The sequence below is a fragment of the Perognathus longimembris genome, chromosome 7, assembly GCF_023159225.1.
Source record: "Perognathus longimembris pacificus isolate PPM17 chromosome 7, ASM2315922v1, whole genome shotgun sequence".
In the NCBI taxonomy this organism is placed as follows: Eukaryota; Metazoa; Chordata; class Mammalia; order Rodentia; family Heteromyidae; genus Perognathus; species Perognathus longimembris.
This window is the reverse complement of record NC_063167.1, coordinates 19,907,739-19,929,129: the sequence shown is the minus strand read 5'-3', so window position 1 is coordinate 19,929,129 and position 21,391 is coordinate 19,907,739. Positions and strand designations below refer to the sequence as shown.

Genomic DNA, 21,391 nt, shown 5'->3' with positions numbered 1-21,391 from the left:
ACCATCTCTACTTGCCATCTTTACTACCTTATGTACAGAAGCAATAATCAGCATGGCAAGCAGAGTCCAAGTAAATTGCGAAAATAGGTTATTTCTCCCCATCACTAGTGCAGCATTTTGTCTCTGAGGCCAGGGGGTCTTTGGACCAAGAGTCTGACTTGGGGCAGTAAAATCCTATAAAGTCCCATTTGCATGTAAGCTAAAATGGCAAAGATCCGAAACTTCTAAAGGTCTTGGTTCTTCATCGTGTTCAATGCTGGAGCAGATCCTTTAGAAATTGTTACCCCCTGTGATCACTTTTTTGTTTTTCTTCTTTCCTGGTACTGATACCAGGGGTTTAACTCAGGGCCTCAGGATGTTGCTTGGGTTTCTCGCACAAGGCTTGCACTCCACCACTTGAGCCACAGCTCTTCTGGTATTTTGCAGGCTAATTGGAGATGAAGGCCTCTTGGATGTTTGTCCAGGTTTGTTTCAAGCCATGATTCTCAGATCTCAATCTCCTGAGTAGCTAGGATCACAGGTATAAACCACTGGCACCTGGTTTGCTCATCTTTCTTTTGGTGAGTTTCATGCATACATGTGTCTTTGTCAGTGTGCTTTTTTTGTTTTGGTGGTACTGGGGTTTAAGCTCAAGGCTTGTTTCTTAGGCAAGTGCTTTATAGCCCTTTTTATTTTCACTTTTGGGACTGGGTCACCTTAGGACTCCAAATCTCATATCTCTAAATCTTGCCTAGCTAGGATGTATAGGTGTGTACCACCATGCCTACCTAGTATATTGAGATCTTGCTTTTGCCTGGACTGGCCTTAATCCATGATCCTTCCATCTCCATTTCCCATTAAAATGTACACTTTTTTTTTTTTTTTTTTTTTTTTGCTAGTCCTGGGCTTGGACTCAGGGCCTGAGCACTGTCCCTGGCTTCTTTTTGCTCAAGGCTAGCACTCTACCACTTGAGCCACAGTGTCACTTCTGGCTGTTTTCTATATATGTGGTGCTGGGGAATCGAACCCAGGGCTTCATGTATACAAGTCAAGCACTCTTGCCACTAGGCCATATTCCCAGGCCCACACTTTAACTTTGATTAGAGTTAACTTTGATTAGTCTCTGGGACTATAGGCACATGCTAGAGGGCTCAGTTTGGAGTAATTCCCATTTATATTCAGTTAGGGTTACTCTAAAACAAAGAAGACAATTTAGAATTTTCAACAGGTTTTTATTTTTTCTTTGTATCTATTACAGTGTTTGAAACCTAAAGAAATACATTTTCTCTTCAAATTTGGATGTGTATATAAATATCATTTGTCTGGACTCAGCACACTCAATGCCATGGTTGCTTGGCCTATGTCTGCTCCGAAATCATCAAGCTTCGTCTATCTACACCCAGGGGCCCTGAGAATATGAAAAATAGCCAGAATAATCAGTTCTTAGAAAAAAAGCCAATGGATCTGAAAAGCAAAACCAATGAGAAGGATTCAATTCACCATATAAGGGTCCTTTGCTGGAAACCCAAAGTCTTCTTGATGGACATCCTGTTTCTTAGGTCGCTGAGATCCCATATCCCTTTCCCTTATTAAGTAAAAAAAGGGTATTTCCAACAGAAGCTGGCAAACAAGGCCAACCCCCACATCCAGGGCCTGAGGGTTCACTCAGAGTACAAATTTGTAAAGCGCCTCTGAGCCCAAATTCCCAGTCCATGATCTGAGCTGTGACTTCCTTTGCAGCTCTCCTGAACATGGCATGCAGCTCTCTCCCCCAACACCCAGGGACAAAATAATAAAAAATCAGAGAGAGCAGAGCCAGCGTGTCACAGAGCAGTTCCAGCATGTTCTAATGTAGACATTAGAAGTCAGGCTGGCCTAGAAGTAGGTAGGCAGGCTCAAGCCCCTGAAAAGAGCACATAAACTTTCTTTCTCCTAGGATGTTCTGGGTCCCTGTTTAACACTGCTTCTCACACTGTCAGCTTTGGTCCTGCACAAGGGCTAGGCCTTCACAAAGCATGTCTTCTCAAAGAAAACTAACAGGTTTATTAGTTCACAGATATGGTTGGTTTTGATTTCAAACTCTTCCCGTGCCATCTTGCTCTGGGGTGGGCTAGGGGATAGAAACCATTTATGGAGGCCTAGGCCCCACAGCAGCTAGTACCACCACTGGGATGTGTACAGGGCCAAATTGTCATCTTGCTGGTTTGATAAAAGGATACAAAAGGTAAAACACAAGAGAGTAACAAAAGTGCTGATGATGTTGGCCTAAAATGTTTAAGTCTGATTCTCACTACCTGATGGTGCTATTGGTCATGAGCACTTCCTATGCTCCAAATAAGCCTTGTACCCTCCTACCTTGCCAGGAAGTCTCAAGCCAGATCTGTCTTCTCAATTTTGTCTTTTGAGTACTTGCAGGGCCTTAGAGAAGTGGTTCCCTGTTTTCAACCAAAAAGCTATAGACTCTGAGCCCACAAGCTGAATCCACTGAAGAATACCTAGGAGCTGGTCAGTGTAGGGAAGAAGTGATAGGCTGAACAAATGAGCTAGGGAGAGGGGTTTGTGGAGTGAGGAGGTTAGAACTGCTAGGCTTTTCTATGCTTCACAGGCAAGTAGACATGATAAAATGGAAACAGCTTAATCAGCTCTCTAGAATTGTTTCTCAACTTGTTCGGCTTGAGAGAAAAACAGAAAGCCTTTGCCTAAGAGCCTTCTTTTCCTCTCCCTTAACTAATACAATAGCAGCTACAATGTGTGCCATTTAGCTCCAAAGAATGGGGCTCTTGGTAGATGGCTTCAGAGGGGAGAACTGGTGTAAGGGTCTGAAGTAAGGAGGTACACTGGGGGCCTTCAAAAATAGAGGTCATTAATACCTGTTTTCTGGGTCACTTATGCCTTTATACCTAGGCTGGCAATCTGAGGACAAAAGCCACATGGTTCTACCAAAAGGCTGCAGGCACCATCAAGGCCTGGTGTTCACTGAGGTTAACTAGAAATTGAGCACAGGTTTCTAATACCAGAAATCCTGTTAGTAGTAAAGATGATTTAGGGGTAGAATGCCTACAGAAGCTGGTAATAAATAATTGTTCAAAACAGTATTTAAATGTGCACTAAGAAAAGGCTCCTGTTCTCTTAATCCATACACATAGATACCAGTGCCCCCTCCAAGGATATTAAAAGCCATGTGCTAACATATGAGGATTCCAAAAACATGCCTCAGCATATCACACTGTTCTTTATAGCTTGAAAGCTCTATAGGCCAGCCTGGCAATAACTATTCATAAACTTGCTAGAAAAGCTCTGTCCTCACTTAGGCCAGGATCTAGAGTTCCATGGGGGGCTGTCCACAAGAGTAGCAAGATGGAAAAAGGAGAAAGGGTAGTAACAAAAGATGTTACTACTCTGTGGGCAGGGAAACTTCACCTGCAGACTGGAGCACGATTCAAGGAGAATATGGGAGAAACATGGTTTGGCAAAGACAAAGGAACTCTAGAGACCAATTTTCTCTGAAGTCTGTCTACATGTTGTACTAAAAGAATGCAGCCTCTGAGTGGTGGAGGCTTTTCTTTGAACTGTAGAATGGTTTTGTAATGGAGGTAGTAGGCCAAAAGAAAAAGGTCCTTCAGCTCCTCTCTTCTTCCTTTCCTAGGATATTGAGTTTGTAGTCATTATTCCTAAATTGAGTGAAATCTGATTCATCAAGGTCACACAACATAGATATAATTTTTCAACGTTGATGTACCTTCCTCAAAATTGCTTTTGAGTGGAAACCTCAGCTCTAGGAGAGGGCAATTCAAGATCAATGGCTAACAATTTCTACAAGCAGAGGGGTAGAGATTTCACCTGAGTTAAAGAGGTTATGTAGGAATGGTAGTGAGAACAACTGGGGGACAAAAAGTGTAGCTTAGAGAAGAATACCTCTGCCTAACCTCAGTGAGGATTTAGGGACTGGACACACTGGACTACGAGCTCCTCCACTGGTCTACACTTAGCTGACAACTTCCTCCACACTTCCACTCCCAACATTTCTGGGCTTTATTGCCATGTACAACTTCACTAGGCAAAAGCAAGCCACTGAGGCACTGCACTAGTTTTACTAAGAAAAGGAATCTGGATTATAATTGTCACATGGAAAGGAAAACCCAAACAAGATACAAGAATCTCAAACAAGGACAACACCAACAGCTCTCACAAAGGCATTCAGGCTTCTAAATTTCTATGATCATAGGAGAGACAGCTGTGTGTGAAAACATATGGACAATGGCCCTTAGGATTGAATTTGAAAAGATAAGTCTGCTTTTCGGGTATCCAGAAGGAAGGACTAGTGGTAGACTTCGCCTAAGACTTCACCAGTTCCCTCCAGGTACTGAACAGTCAGACTAGGCTGACTTGCTTTATAAGAGTTCCACAACTGAGGGTTGGTCCCAAGTGGTGGCCCAGAAGCTAAGTAGAAAGGAAAAGGACCAAGTTCAGGCCTCCTGAGTGAGGCAGCTTTAACATCGCTTTTCGGACTTCCTCACAGTACCCTACTCACAGAAGTTATAGTGTTCCTCCTCTTCAGACCAATTAAGACGGACATACCTACTATATAGAATATAAAAAAATACAGAACTTTTTGACATTGTCTTTTTTGGAAGTAAAATATACATGATCCAACTATGGAAGAGAAAGAAGAAAGGCCAAAGGCAGGGATCCCTGACTATCCCAATACATGACACTATCACTCCAGCCTCCTCTAACTTGTGGGTCAACCAGAGCAAGGACTTTCTCCTCTGGAGAAAGGAAGGACCACAGCCCCCTGCCTTGAGCTTAGGAGAAAATACAGCCACCCCAGAGGTGAATTCAACTCTGAGTGGAATTTTCAAGTAAACAAATGAAGTTGGGTTGCACCATTTGGAAGGTGGGTAGGAAATGGTCAGTAGCTACACATTGGAAGCCCTGTGGGGAGGCCTGGGTTCCGCCCCTCCACTCCCAATGGTGTACTTGCCCCAGGAGAGTGAGGGGCTCTCCCAAATTAAAGAGGGCTGGGCAAATGGTCAGAGGGAGGGAGGAGTCTTTCTTTCATAGTGGCCTCCCCATGGCCTCTATGCCACACGATGCTGGCAGCTGGGATTTCTAAAATCAGGAACTCACGGCTCTTGGGAAGAGCAACCTTAATACAACAAAAATGTGCAAAAGAAAAAAATTAAATAACTCAATCCACGTATACAAGATTAATATTCTGTCAGAGCAAGAACACTTTGTTTTGGACTTCTTCCCTCCCTTCCCCCCTCTCCCCTCTGGGATATTCCCTCTGCTCAAGTACCCAAGGTAAGAGTTACACAAATCAGGGCAGAGGACTGGGAAGGAGGAAGGAAAATAAAAGGGAAGGAAGTCACCACTGAAGAAAAAAAGGAAAAAAAATTCAAAAAGGTGCAAATTGATTACCTCAGTCCTCTTTCGTCTATCCTTGGGCTCCTGGGTTATAAAGACATGTGTGCAGCCAGAACAGAGTGTAAGGAAGGAAACCCAACACACCCCCTTCTTGTCACAAAACCCAAATGGGAGCCTCAGATGGTTCTGTCTGTCCAGAGGGTGCTCCCTCCAGGGAAGGGGGTGGAGCAGGTCAAGAGCACAGTCTCCAGGGCAGCAGGTATATGGTGGCTGATGGTGGGGAGGCTGTTTTCCCGCCCATCAGAGGGCTGCTCTTCTGCTGGCTGGTGGTCCGTCCCATCCCTTCCCCTCCCTGGAGGCAGACATTATAGCTGGAAGCCCTCCATGGGGGCCTCGGGCTGTTGGAAGATGAACTGCTGTTGTGTTTCATCCACCTGGGGAGCCAGGCTGCTATCATCATCTTCTACACCAAAGTAGTGCTCAATGAGGTCAAAGGCTTTCTGGTAGATCTCCTGGTTCTCGTGGCTCTGGAGAAATTCAATTTTATCCAAACCTATGGCAGTAAGAAGGAAGGGTCCGTAAAACCTTTACCTTGCATTCCTTGAAGTATGTTAGTGCTTACAAACACAAGTAATAGGATCAAATCAGAGTCAAGATCTCTTCTCCAAATTATAGAATCTCAAGGGAAAGAGATTAACTTGTCCATTAAAAACTGAGTATCAGGGGGCTGGGGATATAGCCTAGTGGCAAGAGTGCCTGCCTCGGATACACGAGGCCCTAGGTTCGATTCCCCAGCACCACGTATACAGAAAACGGCCAGAAGCGGCGCTGTGGCTCAAGTGGCGGAGTGCTAGCCTTGAGCGGGAAGAAGCCAGGGACAGTGCTCAGGCCCTGAGTCCAAGGCCCAGGACTGGCCAAAACAAAAAAAAAAAAACTGAGTATCAGGCCTCATTTTACTTTTAAACAGATGGAGTCAAATCACTATTTGCATCTCATGTAAGAGAGAACTGATGGGTCCATCTAGCACGATTTGTTTGGTGGGGCCACAGCTTCACTTCTGGTTTTCTGGTGGTTAATTGGAGATAAGAGTCTCATCTCATAGACTTCCCTGCCCAGGCTGGCTTTGAACTGCAGTCCTCAGATCTCAGCCTTGTGAGTAGCTAGGATTACAGGTGTGAACCACCAGCACCTGGTTCTTCCTTAGCTTTTTTGTTCGAGGTTAGTGTTCTACCACTTGAGAGCAGCTCTACTTTTGGCTTTTTGCTGGGTAACTGGAGTTGAAGAGTGTTAACAGACTTTCCTGTCTAACCTGGTTCTGAACTGTGATCCTCAGATCTGTTTCCTGAGTAGCTAAGATTATTGATGTGAGCCACTGGTGCCTACCTCGCTATTTTTATTTGTTGGCAGTACAGGACCTGAACTCAGGGCTTTCCATTTGCAAGGCAAGTACTTTACCACTTGAGCCATACCTCTATCCTCCTTCACTGGTTTTAGAGAGAAAAGCTCAAGTCTTAGAAAAACTATGGATGCTTCCCAACACCCACCCTAACATACACACATGTCCTGCTTGGGAGGGTTACAGTCTTTAGGACTAGACCTAGACTCTCTACTTAAGATGGAGGTCAGTTCTATGACAGGCAACTTACCATAGGCTTCTTCAATGAGGCCACAGTAGGGATTGACCCCGGAGCCACTACGCTTGCCCTCTTGTTCACCAAGCCTCAGGATGTTCTCGAGTCCATTGAGGGCCACTTGCACAATCTTTGAATCCATTACCGTCAGCAAATCACACAGGGGTTTGATGCAGCCCAATGATACGAGGTACCTGGAGGTCAGAAACCAGGCAAACTCTACATTAATGAGGGAAAGTAATGTGCTGAGCAGGTGTGGGTCTCCCTCACCACTCTGATGAACTCTCTTTTTCTTTCCATGTCTGTACTAGGACTTGAATTCAAGACCTGGATACTATCTGTTAGTTTTTTCACTTAGGGCTGGAGCTCTATCACTTAAGCCATATCACTACTTTCAGCTGTCTGGCAGTTAATTAGAAGTAAGAGTCGTGGACTTTCTGACCTGTGGTGGGTTCCAACCATGATCCTTGGCTCTCAGCCTTCTGAGTAGCTAGGATTACAGGCATAAGACACCAGTGAGCATTCAGTTTCTTCTTGAGTCTTCATAACTACTGATCCTTCATCTGAATCTCTCCACCATCCCTTTGTGATTGGTCTAGTTCATGTCATACATCATGGCATATAAACCCTTCTAATGTTGCTTTTACTGAAATATTCATTTTCTCTTTTTATTTTTTTTATTTTTTCCCAGTCCTGGGGCCTGAACTCAGGGCCTGAGTACTATCCCCGGCTACTTTTTGCTCAAGGCTACCACTTGAGCCACAGAGCGCTTTCTGGCTTTTTCTATACAAGTAGTGCTGAAGAATCGAATCCAGGACTTCAATGCATGTGAAGCAAGCACTCTACCACCTACGTAGACCATATTCCTAGCCCTCATTTTCTCTCTTCTTCTTCTTAAAACTTTTTTTTTTTTTTTTGCCAGCCCTGGGACTTATGGCTTGAGCAATGTCCCCGGCTTCTTTCTGCCACTCTACCTCTTAAGACACAGTGCCACTTCCTGCTTTTTCTGTTTATGTGGTGGCTGAGGGATCAAACCCAGGGCTTCATGCATGCTAGACAAGCATGCTACCACTAAGGCACATTCCCAGCCCTTTTTTCTTCTTCTTGTGTGTAGCTACTGAGGCTTGAATTCTTGGCATTGGGCTTTTTCTTAGCTTTTTCACTGAAGACTTGTGCCACATCTCCACTTCCAGCTTCTTTTTTTTCCCCCCAGTCCTGGGGCTTGAACTCAGGGCCTGAGCACTGTCCCTGGCTTCTTTTTGCTTAAGGCTAGCACTCTACCACTTGAGCCACAGTGCCACTTCTGGCCTTTTCTATATATGTGGTGCTGAGGAACCGAACCCAGGGCTTCATGTATACGAGGCAAGCAATCTACCACTAGGCCATATCCCCAGCTCCAACACTTTGTTATGTGTGTGCCAGACCTGGGTCTTGAAATCAGCCTGGGCACTATCCCTGAGCTTTTGTACTCAAGGCTAGCAGTCTACCACTTTGAGCCATAGCTCCACTTCCAGTTTTCTGGTGGTTAACTGGAGATAAGATTCTCACTGGAGATAACATTTATAGGACTGGCAACCTCCACTGCCAAGTGAGCACAATAATGTCCATCTCACAATGTTTTTGGCAACATTGCATGGAGATATGGTGACTGGCAACCTCCATTGCCAAGTGAGCAAAATAATGTCCATCTCACAATGTTTTTGGCAACATTGCATGGAGATATGGTGGCCATAAGAATTTAGCAGAAGGGCTGGGAAGGTGGCTTAGTGGTAGAGCATACATGAAGCCCTGGATTTGGTTCCTCACTACCACATAAACAGGAAAATCCAGAAGTGGTGTTGTGGCTCAAGTGATAGAGTTCTAGCCTTGAGCAAAAAGAAACAGTGGGGCTGGGGATATGGCCTAGTGGCAAGAGTGCTTGCCTCATATACATGAAGCCCTGAGTTAGATTCCCCAGCACCACATATACAGAAAACGGCCAGAAGTGGCGCTGTGGCTCAAGTGGCAGAGTGCTAGCCTTGAGCAAAAAGAAGCCAGGGACAGTGCTCAAGCCCTGAGTCCAAGTGCCAGGACTGGCAAAAAAAAAAAGAAAAAAAGAAAAAAAAGAAACACAGGAACAGTGCCCAGGCCCTGAATTCAAGCCCTAGGACTGGCCAAAACAAACAAACAAAAAAGTCTCACAGACTTTCCTGGCCCAGGTAGCTTCCAATTACGATCCTCATATCCCAGTCTCCTGAGTAGCTAGGATTACAGGCATGAGCCACTGGTGCTCAGCTCTATGTTTAAAAAGGCTAAAAAAGAATCTAGTATTGTAAAAACATGGGGAAATTAGTAGTAAAATAACTAAAAATCTCTTAAAAATGAAAACAAGCAAGCAAGCTGCTTTGATTGATCCACACCATGATTCCTCTTTATTTGTATAATTGAGACTTACACAGGTGTCTGTTTTCTGAACTCCAGGAAGTAGAGGGGCTGTATCATAGGTTTTCCCTTCTCCAGGAGGGAAAAGATACCAAACATATGGTTTGTAGGAACCTATTCCAGAATTCAGTATCACTGTAGCAATTTACTAGTTCAACCATACTGCAGTTGGATCAGGATGCAGATGTTATCCACAGTCCATGAGCTGAGAAGAAAATGTTCTCACCACTTAAGATAAAGGGAAAGAAATGTGATACCTGATCTGCTCTGGGGTTCCTCCTGATGTGGCATTGGTAATGGCCCAGGCTGCCTCTTTTCTTGTTCTGAACTCTGCTTTCTGAAGGATTTCAATCAACACAGGGAAGATATTTGCATCTATGACAGCCTAAAGGGGATTAATGAGAGGGAAAGCCATCTTAAGAGAAAGAAAACAGCACAAAAATCACTTAAGACTTAGACATCATTTCCCACCTGTAAGTTCTACTACATTGAGCCTTAGATCAACAGTACACATTGACCCCCATTTGTTTGGCTTTGTTTTTGTGGCAGTGGGGATCAAACCAAGGCCTGGCATATGCTAGGCAAGTGTCAACCACTGAACTACATTATCAGCCACTGGACCCCAATTAGTTTTTGTTTTTGTTCTGTTTTTGGGGTGTGATTCCTGGGGCTTGAACTCAGAATGATCAGGATACTGTCCCTGGGCTTTTTTGCTCAAGGCTAGTGTCCTACCACTGGAGACACAGCTCTACTTCTGTATTTATTTGGGGTGTTTAATTGGAGATAAGAGTCTCACCAACTTTTCTGCTGGCTTCAAACCATGATCCTCAGATCTCAGCCTCCTTAGTATCTAGGATTATAGAGTGAGCCACTAGCACCTGGCTTGACCCCAATTTTTAAAGGGGAATAAATGCTTTCTGTGGAAATAAATATACCACAAGCCTCCCATGCCCTAATATTTTTCAAGCCCCTCAATTTCCCTGACTGTTCTAACTGTTCTACCTGTATTTGAGCCCTGTTGCCAGCAGTAATGTTTGAAATGGTCCAGCAAGCTTCCTTCCGAATTGACTCTTTGGAGCTGCTCAGCAAATGTAGAAGGCAAGGGAGGGCTGAACAGTTAAGAATAACCTAGAACACATAAAAAACATAGGAAACAAAGAGAAATTAGGTGTTGGGACATAATAAAATTAAAAATGTACATGCATCAAGACACCATAAACAATGAAAATAGATTGCCTTCCTCAATAAGGTTGGGCATCACCCAATTCCTCAGAGGACTGAAAAAAAAAATAAAGTCTGAGGTAGAAGAAATTTGTACTTTTGTAGAAAAGATGTCATTTCTTCCTTTGAGGCTGTTTTGTAATATATATATAAGGACTGGAATTGTGTTTTTAAAGACAAGGATTCAAGTATGACAATATACTATCTGTGTTTTCACCATTCAAAGTGCTGTTTAGTAGTTGAAACTTTAACTATTTAATGTCATTTAATAAAGTGACCAAAATGTATTGTGCTCTTTATTGCATTTCCCCAGCTTGGAAAAATCTGTGTACATACTGTTTCATAGAAGATATATTGCTTTTGATGTGCTGTGTAATGATGGGGGCGCTTTTGCACACTTAGTTAATTTAATACTGGGATACCAAGGAACTTGGATTTTGAATCTGTTGTATACTAAAGTCTGTAAAAGGAGACCTCTAACCTCAAAAAGAATTTACATACCAGGAAAAAAAAATAAATTTGTACTTTTTTTTCTATCTCACATCTTGGGCTAAAATATCTCATTCCATCTTTTCTTTTCCTTGGACTAGGACTTGCATCACAGATGCCTGCTTCCCAGGCCTTTGGACTAAGTAAGAATGAATGACACCATCAGCTCTCCTGGGTGTCTAGCTAACAACAACAATAAAAAAGCAAAACCACAGCAGGGTAGAAAATATTTGCAAATCAAGAATCTAATGAGGTGATTAATAGAATATATAAAGAACTACAACTAAACAATAACAAAAGTTCCTAAGCAGCCAAAGCAAAAAATGAGGAAAAGCAAAGGAGGATACCCTTCGGGGAAGAACACAAAGGCTTCTGTGCTTCTGATCATATAAAATATTTATTGAAATGAACTCCAAGAAAAAAAATGAGAAGACTTGGATAGGCATTTCTCCCAAAAATGTTATATAGATGGCTAACACGCTATACTAAAAGTTGTTCATCATGAATAATTATTAGGTAAATGTAAATCAAGCCACACAGGAATACTGTATACCCATAAAATGGTTGTTTTTAAAGACAAAAAGTTATGCCAGCTATTTAAGATCCAAAGAATACCCAGATCTTCACAACTTAAACAGAATGGGGAAAACTTATTTACATTGTCATCACTGTAGGGCTTATTTTCATTTTATTTTAGGCAGGGTCTTCCTATTTGTTCAGGTTCCAACTCCTGGATCAAACATCCTCCTATACCAGCCATTTCCAGAAGCCAGAATTATGGGTGTGTTTATGCCAAAGTGCCTCTCATTGGAGATATACTATATGTACATCTTTTTTTTTTTTTTTTTTTTTGCCAGTCTTGGGGCTTGAACTCAGGGCCTGAGCACTGTCCCTGGCTTCTTTTTGCTCAAGGATAGCACTCTGTCACTTGAGCCACAGCGCCACATCTGGCTTTTTCTACTCTATATGTGGTGCTGAGGAATCGAACCTAGGGCTTCATGTATGCTAGGCAGCATTCTACTACTAGGCCATATTCCCAGCCCTACAATGCATCTTGATTAATGTCACCCCTTCCAATGTTCTCCCCAATCATTCTCCTCCATTCCTACCCTGATTTTGTTTGGTGATGCTGGGGTTTGAACTCAGGGCCTTATGTTTGCTAGAAAAGTGTGTCACCACTTAAAGCCTCCAGTCTTTTTTTGTGGAGGGGGGGTGTACTGGTCCTGGGACTTGAATTTAGGGACCAGGTGCTGTCCCTGAAGTTTTTGGCTCAAGGCTAGTATTCTATCACTTCAGTCACAGTTCCACTTTTTTTTTTTTTTTTTTTTGGCCAGTCCTGGGCCTTGGACTCAGGGCCTGAGCACTGTCCCTGGCTTCTTTTTACTCAAGGCTAGCACTTTGCCACTTGAGCCATAGTGCCACTTCTGGCCATGTTCTATATATGTGGGTGCTGGGGAATTGAACCCAGGTCTTCATGTATGCGAGGCAAGCACTCTTGCCACTAGGCTATATTCCCAGCCCCACAGTTCCACTTTAGCCTCTTTTGGAGGTAAGTCTTGGAGACTTGCCTGGTTGGGCTGGCTCTGAACCATGATCCTCAGATTCTAGCTTCCTGGATAGCTAGGATTACAACTTTGAGCTGCTTTTGTTACTTTTTTTGAATACAGTCTTATTTTTATGCCTAGGACTCAATTTCCTTATTTACACTTCCTATACAGCTTGGATGACAGACATGTGTCATTGCACTAAGTTTTGTATTGGTTGAGATGGGGTCTTTATTGCCTGGGTTGGCCATGAATCTTTTTTTTTTGGCCAGTCCTGGGCCTTGAACTTAGGGCCCGGGCACTGTCCCTGGCTTCCTTTTGCTCAAGGCTAGCACTCTGCCACTTGAGCCACAGTGCCACTTCTGGCCATTTTCTATATATGTGGTGCTGGGGAATCGAACCCAGGGCTTCATGTATATGAGGCAAGCTCTCTTGCCACTAGGCCATATTCCCAGCCCTTGGCCATGAATCTTGATCTTTGCCTCCCAACCATCTAGATTTATAGGGTTGAACCACTATGCATGGCTTGGAGAGGTTATTGGGACCCTAAATGTTTAGGAAGTATTGGTGAAATTCTATAACTTTCAGTATTTCCAAAGGATCATGGCTCAGACTTAACTATGCTATAATGTCCTGATACATTGTTATTCTATTTAGTTTTCCTTCCTAAGCACCAACTGGGTGATGATTTATTTATAATTTGTTTAAGAAGGAACCAAAATGAGGCTGGGGCTGGGGCTTAGTGGTAGTACTTGCCTAGCATGCATGAAGCTCTAGGTTTGATTTCTCAGTACCACATACACAGAAAAAGCCACACTTGGAGCTGTGGCTCAAGTGGAAGAGTGCTAGCCTTGAGCAAAAAAGAAGCCAGGGACAGTACCCAGGCCCTGAGTTCAAGCCCCAGGACTAGCAAAAAAAAAAAAAAAAGGAACCAAAATGCCCATGATGATACATACAGAGTGTATTGTATGTAGGGCTTAAATTATTTTACCCAGGCCCAAGCTGTCTGTGTCACACCATGCTGCCTCCCATCAGGCAGGGAATGGTTTTATCCACAGGCAGCTCTCCACAGTGGTTGGAAGAGACAAGACAGTTTGAGTTAAAATTCTATACCCTCCTCTTCCTTACCTGGGTCTGGATATCATCCCCAGTGACAATGTTACCCACAGCTCTCAGGGCAGGAGAAGCCACTTTGTAATCGTTATGCCTACAGAGGAGAAAATGTTGATCAATGAAGGGCCAGCACATCACATTCAGCCCTTCTCAACACCAAGGCTGGCAGCACCCACATGGTTTCCAGACCTTCAGAAGTTCAGAAAACTGCTAGCTGCTAATGTTTGGGATGAATTCATAAACACTTAAAGAATATTTAGCCTTTGTAAGTGAGAACACTCACATCAGAAGCTCTACCAATCTCCGGCAGACTCCAGAGTCAATGACTGCCTGGATTTTCTCATTGGGTCCATCAGATAGATAAGAGAGGGCCCAGCAAGCATCGGCCAACAAGTCGGAGTCACTGCTGAAGAGTAGGCGAGACAATACAGGCAAACAAGGAGAGACCTGTTGGAAGCAGAATAAAAAGGACTTATAGGGAGACAGGACTATATTAGTTCATTACTAACTCTTACTAACCCCCTTTCCTAAAGTAATATTAGACATATACATTTGTATACTGTTACTAGGGCTTGAACTCAAGAGCCTCACACACTTGCTTTTTTGCTCATGGCTGGTGCTCTACCATTTGAGCCTACCACTTGAGCCTCTTCTCCACTTTAAGCTCTTTGCTGGTTAATTAGAGATAGGAGTTTCTTGGGCTGGGAAGATATCTTAGTGGTAAAGTGCTCATCTCATATACATGAAGCCCTTGGTTTGATTCCTCAGCACCACATATATAGAAAACGGCCAGAAGTGGCACTGTGGTTCAAGTGGCAGAGTGCTAGCCTTGAGCAAAAAGAAGCCAGGGACAGTGCTCAGGCCCTGAGTTCAAGCCCCAGAACTGGCAATAAATAAGTTTCTTGGATTTGTTTGCCCTAGCTGACTTCAAACCAAGATCTTCAGATCTCAGCCTCCTGAGTAGCTAGGATTCTAGGAGTGAGCCAGCAGTGTGTGGATGAATCTTTTATACTAAATCTTTATGTCTATCTTTTCACTTTACCATCTAGGCACATAAGATCAAGTACTTCATTGAGAGGTGCTTCTGTTAATTTCCCATGATTTTAGAGCCTAAGGGTACCTCCAAATTTAAGGAACTCTGATGGAATCTGCTATTAGTTAGGGACTGGTAAGCAGCTCTCACCTTTGCAAACTCTGGAGGTGGGTTCTTCCCTCTGCAGAGATTTGAGAGAGCCCAAACTGCATTCCGTGTCATTGTTAGTCGTGTGGACTTGGTAAGGAGTCTGAAGGAAAAAGCAAAGCCAGACCTTAAGCACTGGTACCCTAGTACAGAGCTGTTGCCAACCAACCCCAGGGGCAAATCTAACTAGACCTCAAAGATTCTAGACGCCTAAACAAAGAGAAGTTTACACTGACTTATGAACAGAGGATTAGGATCAGATGTGGCTTGTTAATACCATAGATAATAAGGATAAAACAACTAGATCTTGCTGGGTGCTGGTAGCTCATGCCTGTAATCATAGCTACTCAGAAGGCTGGTATCTGAGGATTGCAGTTAAAAGCCAGCTCAGGCAGGAAAACTTGTGAGACTCTTATCTCCAATTAACCAGTAGAAAACTAGAAGTGGAACTGTGGTAGAGCACTATCCTTGAGCAAAAAGAGCTCAAAGGACAGCACCCAGGCTCTGAGATCAAGCCCCGTAACTGGCAAAACAAACAAACATCTCGAGTGACCCCACAAAGTTCCCCTCTCCTCACCCCAGTGTCTCACTACTGAACCACAGGATCTTATTGCCTCAGCCTTTCAAGTGCTGGGATTACAAGTATGTACCATCACACCTGGGCTAACGCTTTTTAGGTAGAACATACTATAACTGGGATTAAGTCCCAGACAAAGAGTAGTGTTCTCTTTGGAAATGAAAGCTAAATGTCCAAGTGGGAGGGTGATAGCCCTGCAGTATGAAATGATATTGAGGTTTCTGAATAGCAACCCACTCACCTTTTTTCAGTTCAGGTGTAGTTTACTTTAAGGGTATGGAGTGAGGGAAGAGGGGTCCAAATGACTATAGGGTTTCTGAGCTATGACTTACAACAGAGTTGACTAGTGTACCTATGCATATCTCTATAGCCAACAATGCGTTTTAGAGAGAAGGTTGCAGATGTGATATTCATACTCTTCTTTTCTGGCTCAATAATGAGTCAGATATGATCAACATGAGGTTCTATAATACTATGAGGTAAGGAACAATATTCTTGACACAGATTATGGACACAATCTTCTTCATCTGATGCTGGTACTGGGCTTAAACTCAGGGCATTGCACTCTTACTTAGCTGTTTTGCTCAAGGCTGGTCTTGAATCATACCTCCACTTCAGGCACCAATCTTCTTATTCTCAAGGTAACTTCTACTTTGGAATCAGAATGTACTTTGTATTTAACTATCATTTTACGGGATCAAGTAAGCTGCCCCCAAATTAATTACCACAAGGCCGCCTTATAAATGCTCCAGGTGAAAATGATTATAGTTACTCACGTTAATAAAGGATTAAGGATGGAACAATTCAAGACGTAATCTCGGCAAACGGAACTGTCTCCAGCTATGTTTCCCAGAGCCCAGACTGCCTGAAAAGGGATGGTGGAACTGTCACCCAAAAAGCCTGGTAGCTTCTGCAAATACTTTATAGTCACCACTATAAAGCCCTCCCTCTCCCCAAACCCGGCTGAGGAATGTTTCAAGGTTAGAGATATTAAGCAAGTTCATGTGACCTGCTGTTTAAATCCTTACTGAGCACTTGCTCTACAAGGACTTTTCCCTGGGTGGTGCTGGTCAGTGGGGAAGAAGACAGGCTGCCATCTGCAGCAAGAGAAGCCAAGTCAAGCTTGCATTCCACATCATTAGGACAAGGATCTCCACCTCTATCAAACTAGCAAGAAACTGGCGGGAGAAACAGATATTGTACCTTATCTCCAACATCTACCTTTGGTTACTGAGAGGCACTATGGTGGGCGTGGGCGTGGGCGTGTGTGTGTGTGTACGTGTATGTGTGTGATGGGGCTTGAACTCAGGGCCTGGGCGCTATACCTGAGCTTTTTTTCTCAAGACTAGCATTCTACCACTTTAAGCCACAGTGCCACTTTCGTTTTTCTGGTGATTAATTGGAGATAAAAGTGTCACAGACTTTCCTGCCTGGACTGGCTTTGAACTGCAATCCTCAGATCTCAGCGTCCTAAGTAGCTAGGATTACAGGGGTGAGCCACTGGCACCCAGTTTGTTCTACTATTATTGACACCAGACATACAGAAGTCTTTCTGCATTAACAACCAATGCTCAGATACCAACTGCATGCCCAACAATATAATACAATTTTGACACTATGTTAGTACAGCTATCATGGGTCTGTTTCATATGACTGTCATTGCAGATATGAGTTGCAAGTGGCAGAGGCCTCTAGTACTTCTGACTGACCAGCTATAAAACTGGACATTGCTGAAATTATTTCTCAGTTAACTGATAACTCACTGGAATAACTTAGCTCTAACTTAAAAAAGAACACTACTTATATCACATATGAATCAGGAATTGCCGCTGATAGAGATGCACAGGGCAAGATACTCAGTGTAGGGCCTGGTAGTGGAGAGCTTCTGTATCCTCTGACACCTTCTCAGCACAGGTGCAGCCCTCCTTACATACCTGGGAACATGTATGAGAGAGGGTTCAGAGCTCTCACCCTCTAATCCTGTGCTTTGGTTTTTATTTTGGTGACCAAAACTATCTGGAGGTCATCTCTGTATCGCTCAGAAAATTTCAAGGGCTTTGAGTGCACTGTGTCAAGAACTGGGATTAGGGCTGGGAAGATGGCCTAGTGGTAAAGTGCTTGCCTTGTATACATGAAGCCCTGGGTTCAATTCCTCAGCACCACATATATAGAAATAGCCAGAAGTGGCGCTGTGGCTCACGTGGCAGAGTGCTAGCCTTGAGCAAAAAGAAGCCAGGGACAGTGCTCAGGCCCTGAGTTCAAGGCCCAGGACTGGCAAAAAACAAAACAAAACAAAAAAAGAACTGGGATTAAAACGGATCTTTTTTTGGGGGGGGAGTAGAGGGGGCAGTCCTGGGGCTTGAACTCAGGGCCTCAGCACTGTCCCTGGCTTCTTTTTGCTCAAGGCTAGCACTCTGCCACTTGAGCCACAGCACCACTTCTGGATTTTTCTATACATGTGGTGCTGAGGAATTGAACTCAGGGCTTCATGTATGCGAGGCAAGCACTTTACCACTAGGCCATATTCCCAGCCCCAAACTGAATATTTTATTATATTGTCAGTAACATCAACTATTAAGCCAAATCAGAGTATTACCTGTTCCTGTACATCCTCAAAGTCTGAGTTAAGCAGCTCTATAAAAATGGGGACAGCCCCTGCTTCAATGACAATTTTGGTCTGCTGAGAGGTTCCAGAGGCAATGTTTGTTAGAGCCCAGGCAGCTTCAAACTGAAAATAAGATAAAGTTATGATGAGAGGTCATTCTAGATTAAGCAGTTTTACCTACCAGCTGGCTTGAAACAATGAACTTCTTAACCATGAATAAAAACAAAACCAAACAGAAGCTGCTCCACTTACTTTCTCCATGGTAGGACGAACAGTGATGTTATACACTGAGAACATGGAACTGAGTTCAATGGTGTAGGGTAAGTCCTACAACACTGTGGTTGCCACTATCTATGGGTCACTTTTCATTTCTGGAGCTTCATCTTCACTTCTGAAATGGGGCTAATAGTGAGACAGCTCTCTCAAAGTATCTTTTAGCTGAGTTTCTAGCAAATTCCAATGAATTTACTTATTTTCCATTTTTGGTGGAGCCAAAGAGAAAAATGATTTGTCTCAGGTCACATAGGTAGTTAAAAATGGACTATAGACCCTCTGATTTATAACGAAATATCTATCATAATCTTATATCTTTCCCTTGAGATTAAAAAAATTATCTTAAAAAAATTAACAGATAGGGGCTGGGAATGTGGCTCAGCAGTAGAGTGCTTGCCTAGTATGCATGAAGCCCTGGGTTTGATTCCTTAGCACCACATAAACAGAAAAAGCTGGAAGTGGTGCTGTAGCTCAAGTGGTAAAGTGCTAGCCTTGAGCAAAAGAAGCTCTGGGACAGTGCCTAGACCCTGAGTTCAAGTCCCAGGACTGACAAAAACAACAACAACAGATAGCAATATATGTTTTTATCATGTTTGATGTTCTGAAGAATATATACATTGTGGGGAAGTTTGTTAACAAATGCACTACTTCATATAGTTATCCTTGAGATTTATGTTTCTTTGAAGCCAAGTTTTCAGAGGCAAATGACACTTTCCCTTCAGTATTTCCTTGTTACTTGTATATTTCCACCCTCTGTAATTTCTTAAAGAACTTTCATTTAGCCACTGTATCTTCCTCGATTTTACCTGTAATGTACAATTCTCATTCCTCTTCAGAAACTGTACAAACCGGTCAACTACTCCTGGAGTGTTAATAACTTCATCTATTGGAGGACTTGGCTCTGGAAGAAGGAGAGGAAATAAGAGGAAAAGTCAGGAGGCTTTGCCTGATCCACTTCCTGAGATGAGTTTATAATCCTTCCTAAATACTCCTAAGGACCCTTATAAACATTCCCAAACTCCCTTCTAGTAAGATAGCTTTAACAATTCTTGTTGATCTCTGAACTATATAATTTGTGTGGAATGCTAAAGTGTAAAGCCAATACTAATTTAGGCATTCTCACTTCTAGCTTACTGAATTTAAAGCTCAAAATGGTAAAGGAGAGAAGAAAGATCAAAGCATGAACCACCCTTGTCTACATATTTCCCTTCATGGTCACAGTCTTTTCTTGGGAGGAATGCTTAATATACTAAGGCAAGGTGTATTTTTCCTATCGTAACAGACTTTTTTTTGTAGTACTGAGGATAGAACCCAGAGCCTTGGGTATCATACACCAAATACCTACCACACAGTTCTAGGTATTGAAGATATAGTAGTGAACAAACCCCAAAACTCCTGTCCTGGCATAATTTACATCCTTGTCAGGGGAGCTATATTATTATTCTTAGAAAGTAGTAAATATACTCTGTTCTCAGTATCTGTGGATGCCATATCTACACATTCCACCAGATGCCCATTAAGTACAGTTACAGATAGTTATTGTCATATACAACTATACTCCCAGCACTCAAAAGGCTGAGACAGGAGGATCTCAGGTTTAAGGCCAGCCTGGATTACATAGGAAATTCCAAGATTGTGTTACAAAACAAAGAAGAAAAAAACAATGTGACTTTCAACCATTTTTTTTCTTGTCATTATTTCCTAATCAGTACAGTAGAACAACTATTTATTGTATTAGGTATCTTAATCTGGAGATGAATCTAGATTATACTGACGGACATACGTAGGTTATATACAAATACAACATTACTTTATAGAAGAGAGAAAAACAATGCCCTGCAGATATTAGGGGGTGATAATAATGCAGGACACAAAAGAGATGTAGGATAAGCTTAAAACTGCTAGAGGGTGGTGGTTGTGGTGATTGTGGCAGTGTTTGTTCATTCATTCAGTTTTTGCCAGTATTGGGGCTTTACTTCAGGGTTGGGTGTTATGTCTAAGCTTTTTTTCTCAAGGCTCATGCTCTACCCCTTGGGCCATGCCTCCACTTCAGCTTTTTGCTAGTTAACTGGAGATAAGACTCTCAGGGATTTTCCTGCTCATGCTTCCTTGGAACTGTGATTCTCAGCTCTCAAGTCTCCTGAATAGCTAGGATTACAGACATGAGCCGCCAAGCACCTGGCTAAGATGGCAGTTTTGGATAGGAGTCAGAGTAGGTTTGTTAGTAAGCTGCAAGTGAGGGAGGGGCTGCACAGATATAGTGGAGGACATTGGACAGAAAGATCATCAAGTACAAAAATAGAAAGCACTTGGCTTGTTCAAGAACACCACCATGCTGGGCGCTGGTGGCTCACGCCTGTAATCCTAGCTACTCAGGGGGCTGAGATCTGAGGACGGTGGGTCTATGAAACTATTATCTTCAATTAACCACCAGAAAACTGAAGTGGCACTGTGGCTCAAATGGTAGAGCACTAGCTTTGAGATGAAGAGCTCAGGGACAGCGCCCAGGCCCAGAGTTCAAGCCCCATGACTAAAAGGGGAAAAAAAAAAAAGAGAGACCACCACCATTAGTAGAGCTAGAGCATCATCAGCAAGAGGGAGAACAGTTGATGAGGTCACTAAAAAGAAAAAGAAGCTCCTTTTAGAAGGAGGTATAAAGGCTTTTATACCTTTGGAGAGAAGTTTCCGGAATTTTTGTGTGGTTGCTAACTGCATGTCAGAATCATCGGAGAAGAGCATCTCCACCATTTCTCTTGTGATCACACTCTCCTAGAATATAAACCAGGTTTAAGACTTTACAAACAACATAAACATAAATCACTACAGCCACATGTGAGCACACACAATCCTGCTTCTGTATCCTCCTTTCTAAGACTCAGGGGTAGGAGGATAGCCTAACAGCCTCGCGAGAAGGGGGCTGTTTATCTATTGAAACATTTCAAATAGATTCTTGTTTTTTAGGGGTTTTTTTTTGCCAGCCTGGGCTTG

At 43.1% G+C, this 21,391-nt stretch overlaps 1 protein-coding gene across 2 annotated transcripts in view; it reads right to left on the bottom strand.

The window, feature by feature from the left end:
• Positions 1–1,190: 1,190 nt before the first annotated feature.
• Positions 1,191–21,391, bottom strand: part of Kpna6 (karyopherin subunit alpha 6) — a 36,552-nt gene continuing 16,351 nt past the window's right edge. For both annotated transcript variants that reach the window (XM_048350750.1, XM_048350749.1), the window contains exons 5-15: positions 21,073–21,172; positions 19,210–19,304; positions 18,122–18,253; positions 16,302–16,390; positions 14,952–15,051; positions 14,052–14,215; positions 13,784–13,862; positions 10,404–10,529; positions 9,659–9,786; positions 6,996–7,174; positions 1,191–5,902 (exon numbers count right to left, since the gene is read on the bottom strand). In XM_048350750.1, coding sequence (XP_048206707.1) covers positions 5,715–5,902; positions 6,996–7,174; positions 9,659–9,786; positions 10,404–10,529; positions 13,784–13,862; positions 14,052–14,215; positions 14,952–15,051; positions 16,302–16,390; positions 18,122–18,253; positions 19,210–19,304; positions 21,073–21,172 — 1,380 coding nt within the window. In that variant the 3' untranslated portion in view covers positions 1,191–5,714. The remainder of the gene's footprint in view (positions 5,903–6,995; positions 7,175–9,658; positions 9,787–10,403; positions 10,530–13,783; positions 13,863–14,051; positions 14,216–14,951; positions 15,052–16,301; positions 16,391–18,121; positions 18,254–19,209; positions 19,305–21,072; positions 21,173–21,391) is intronic.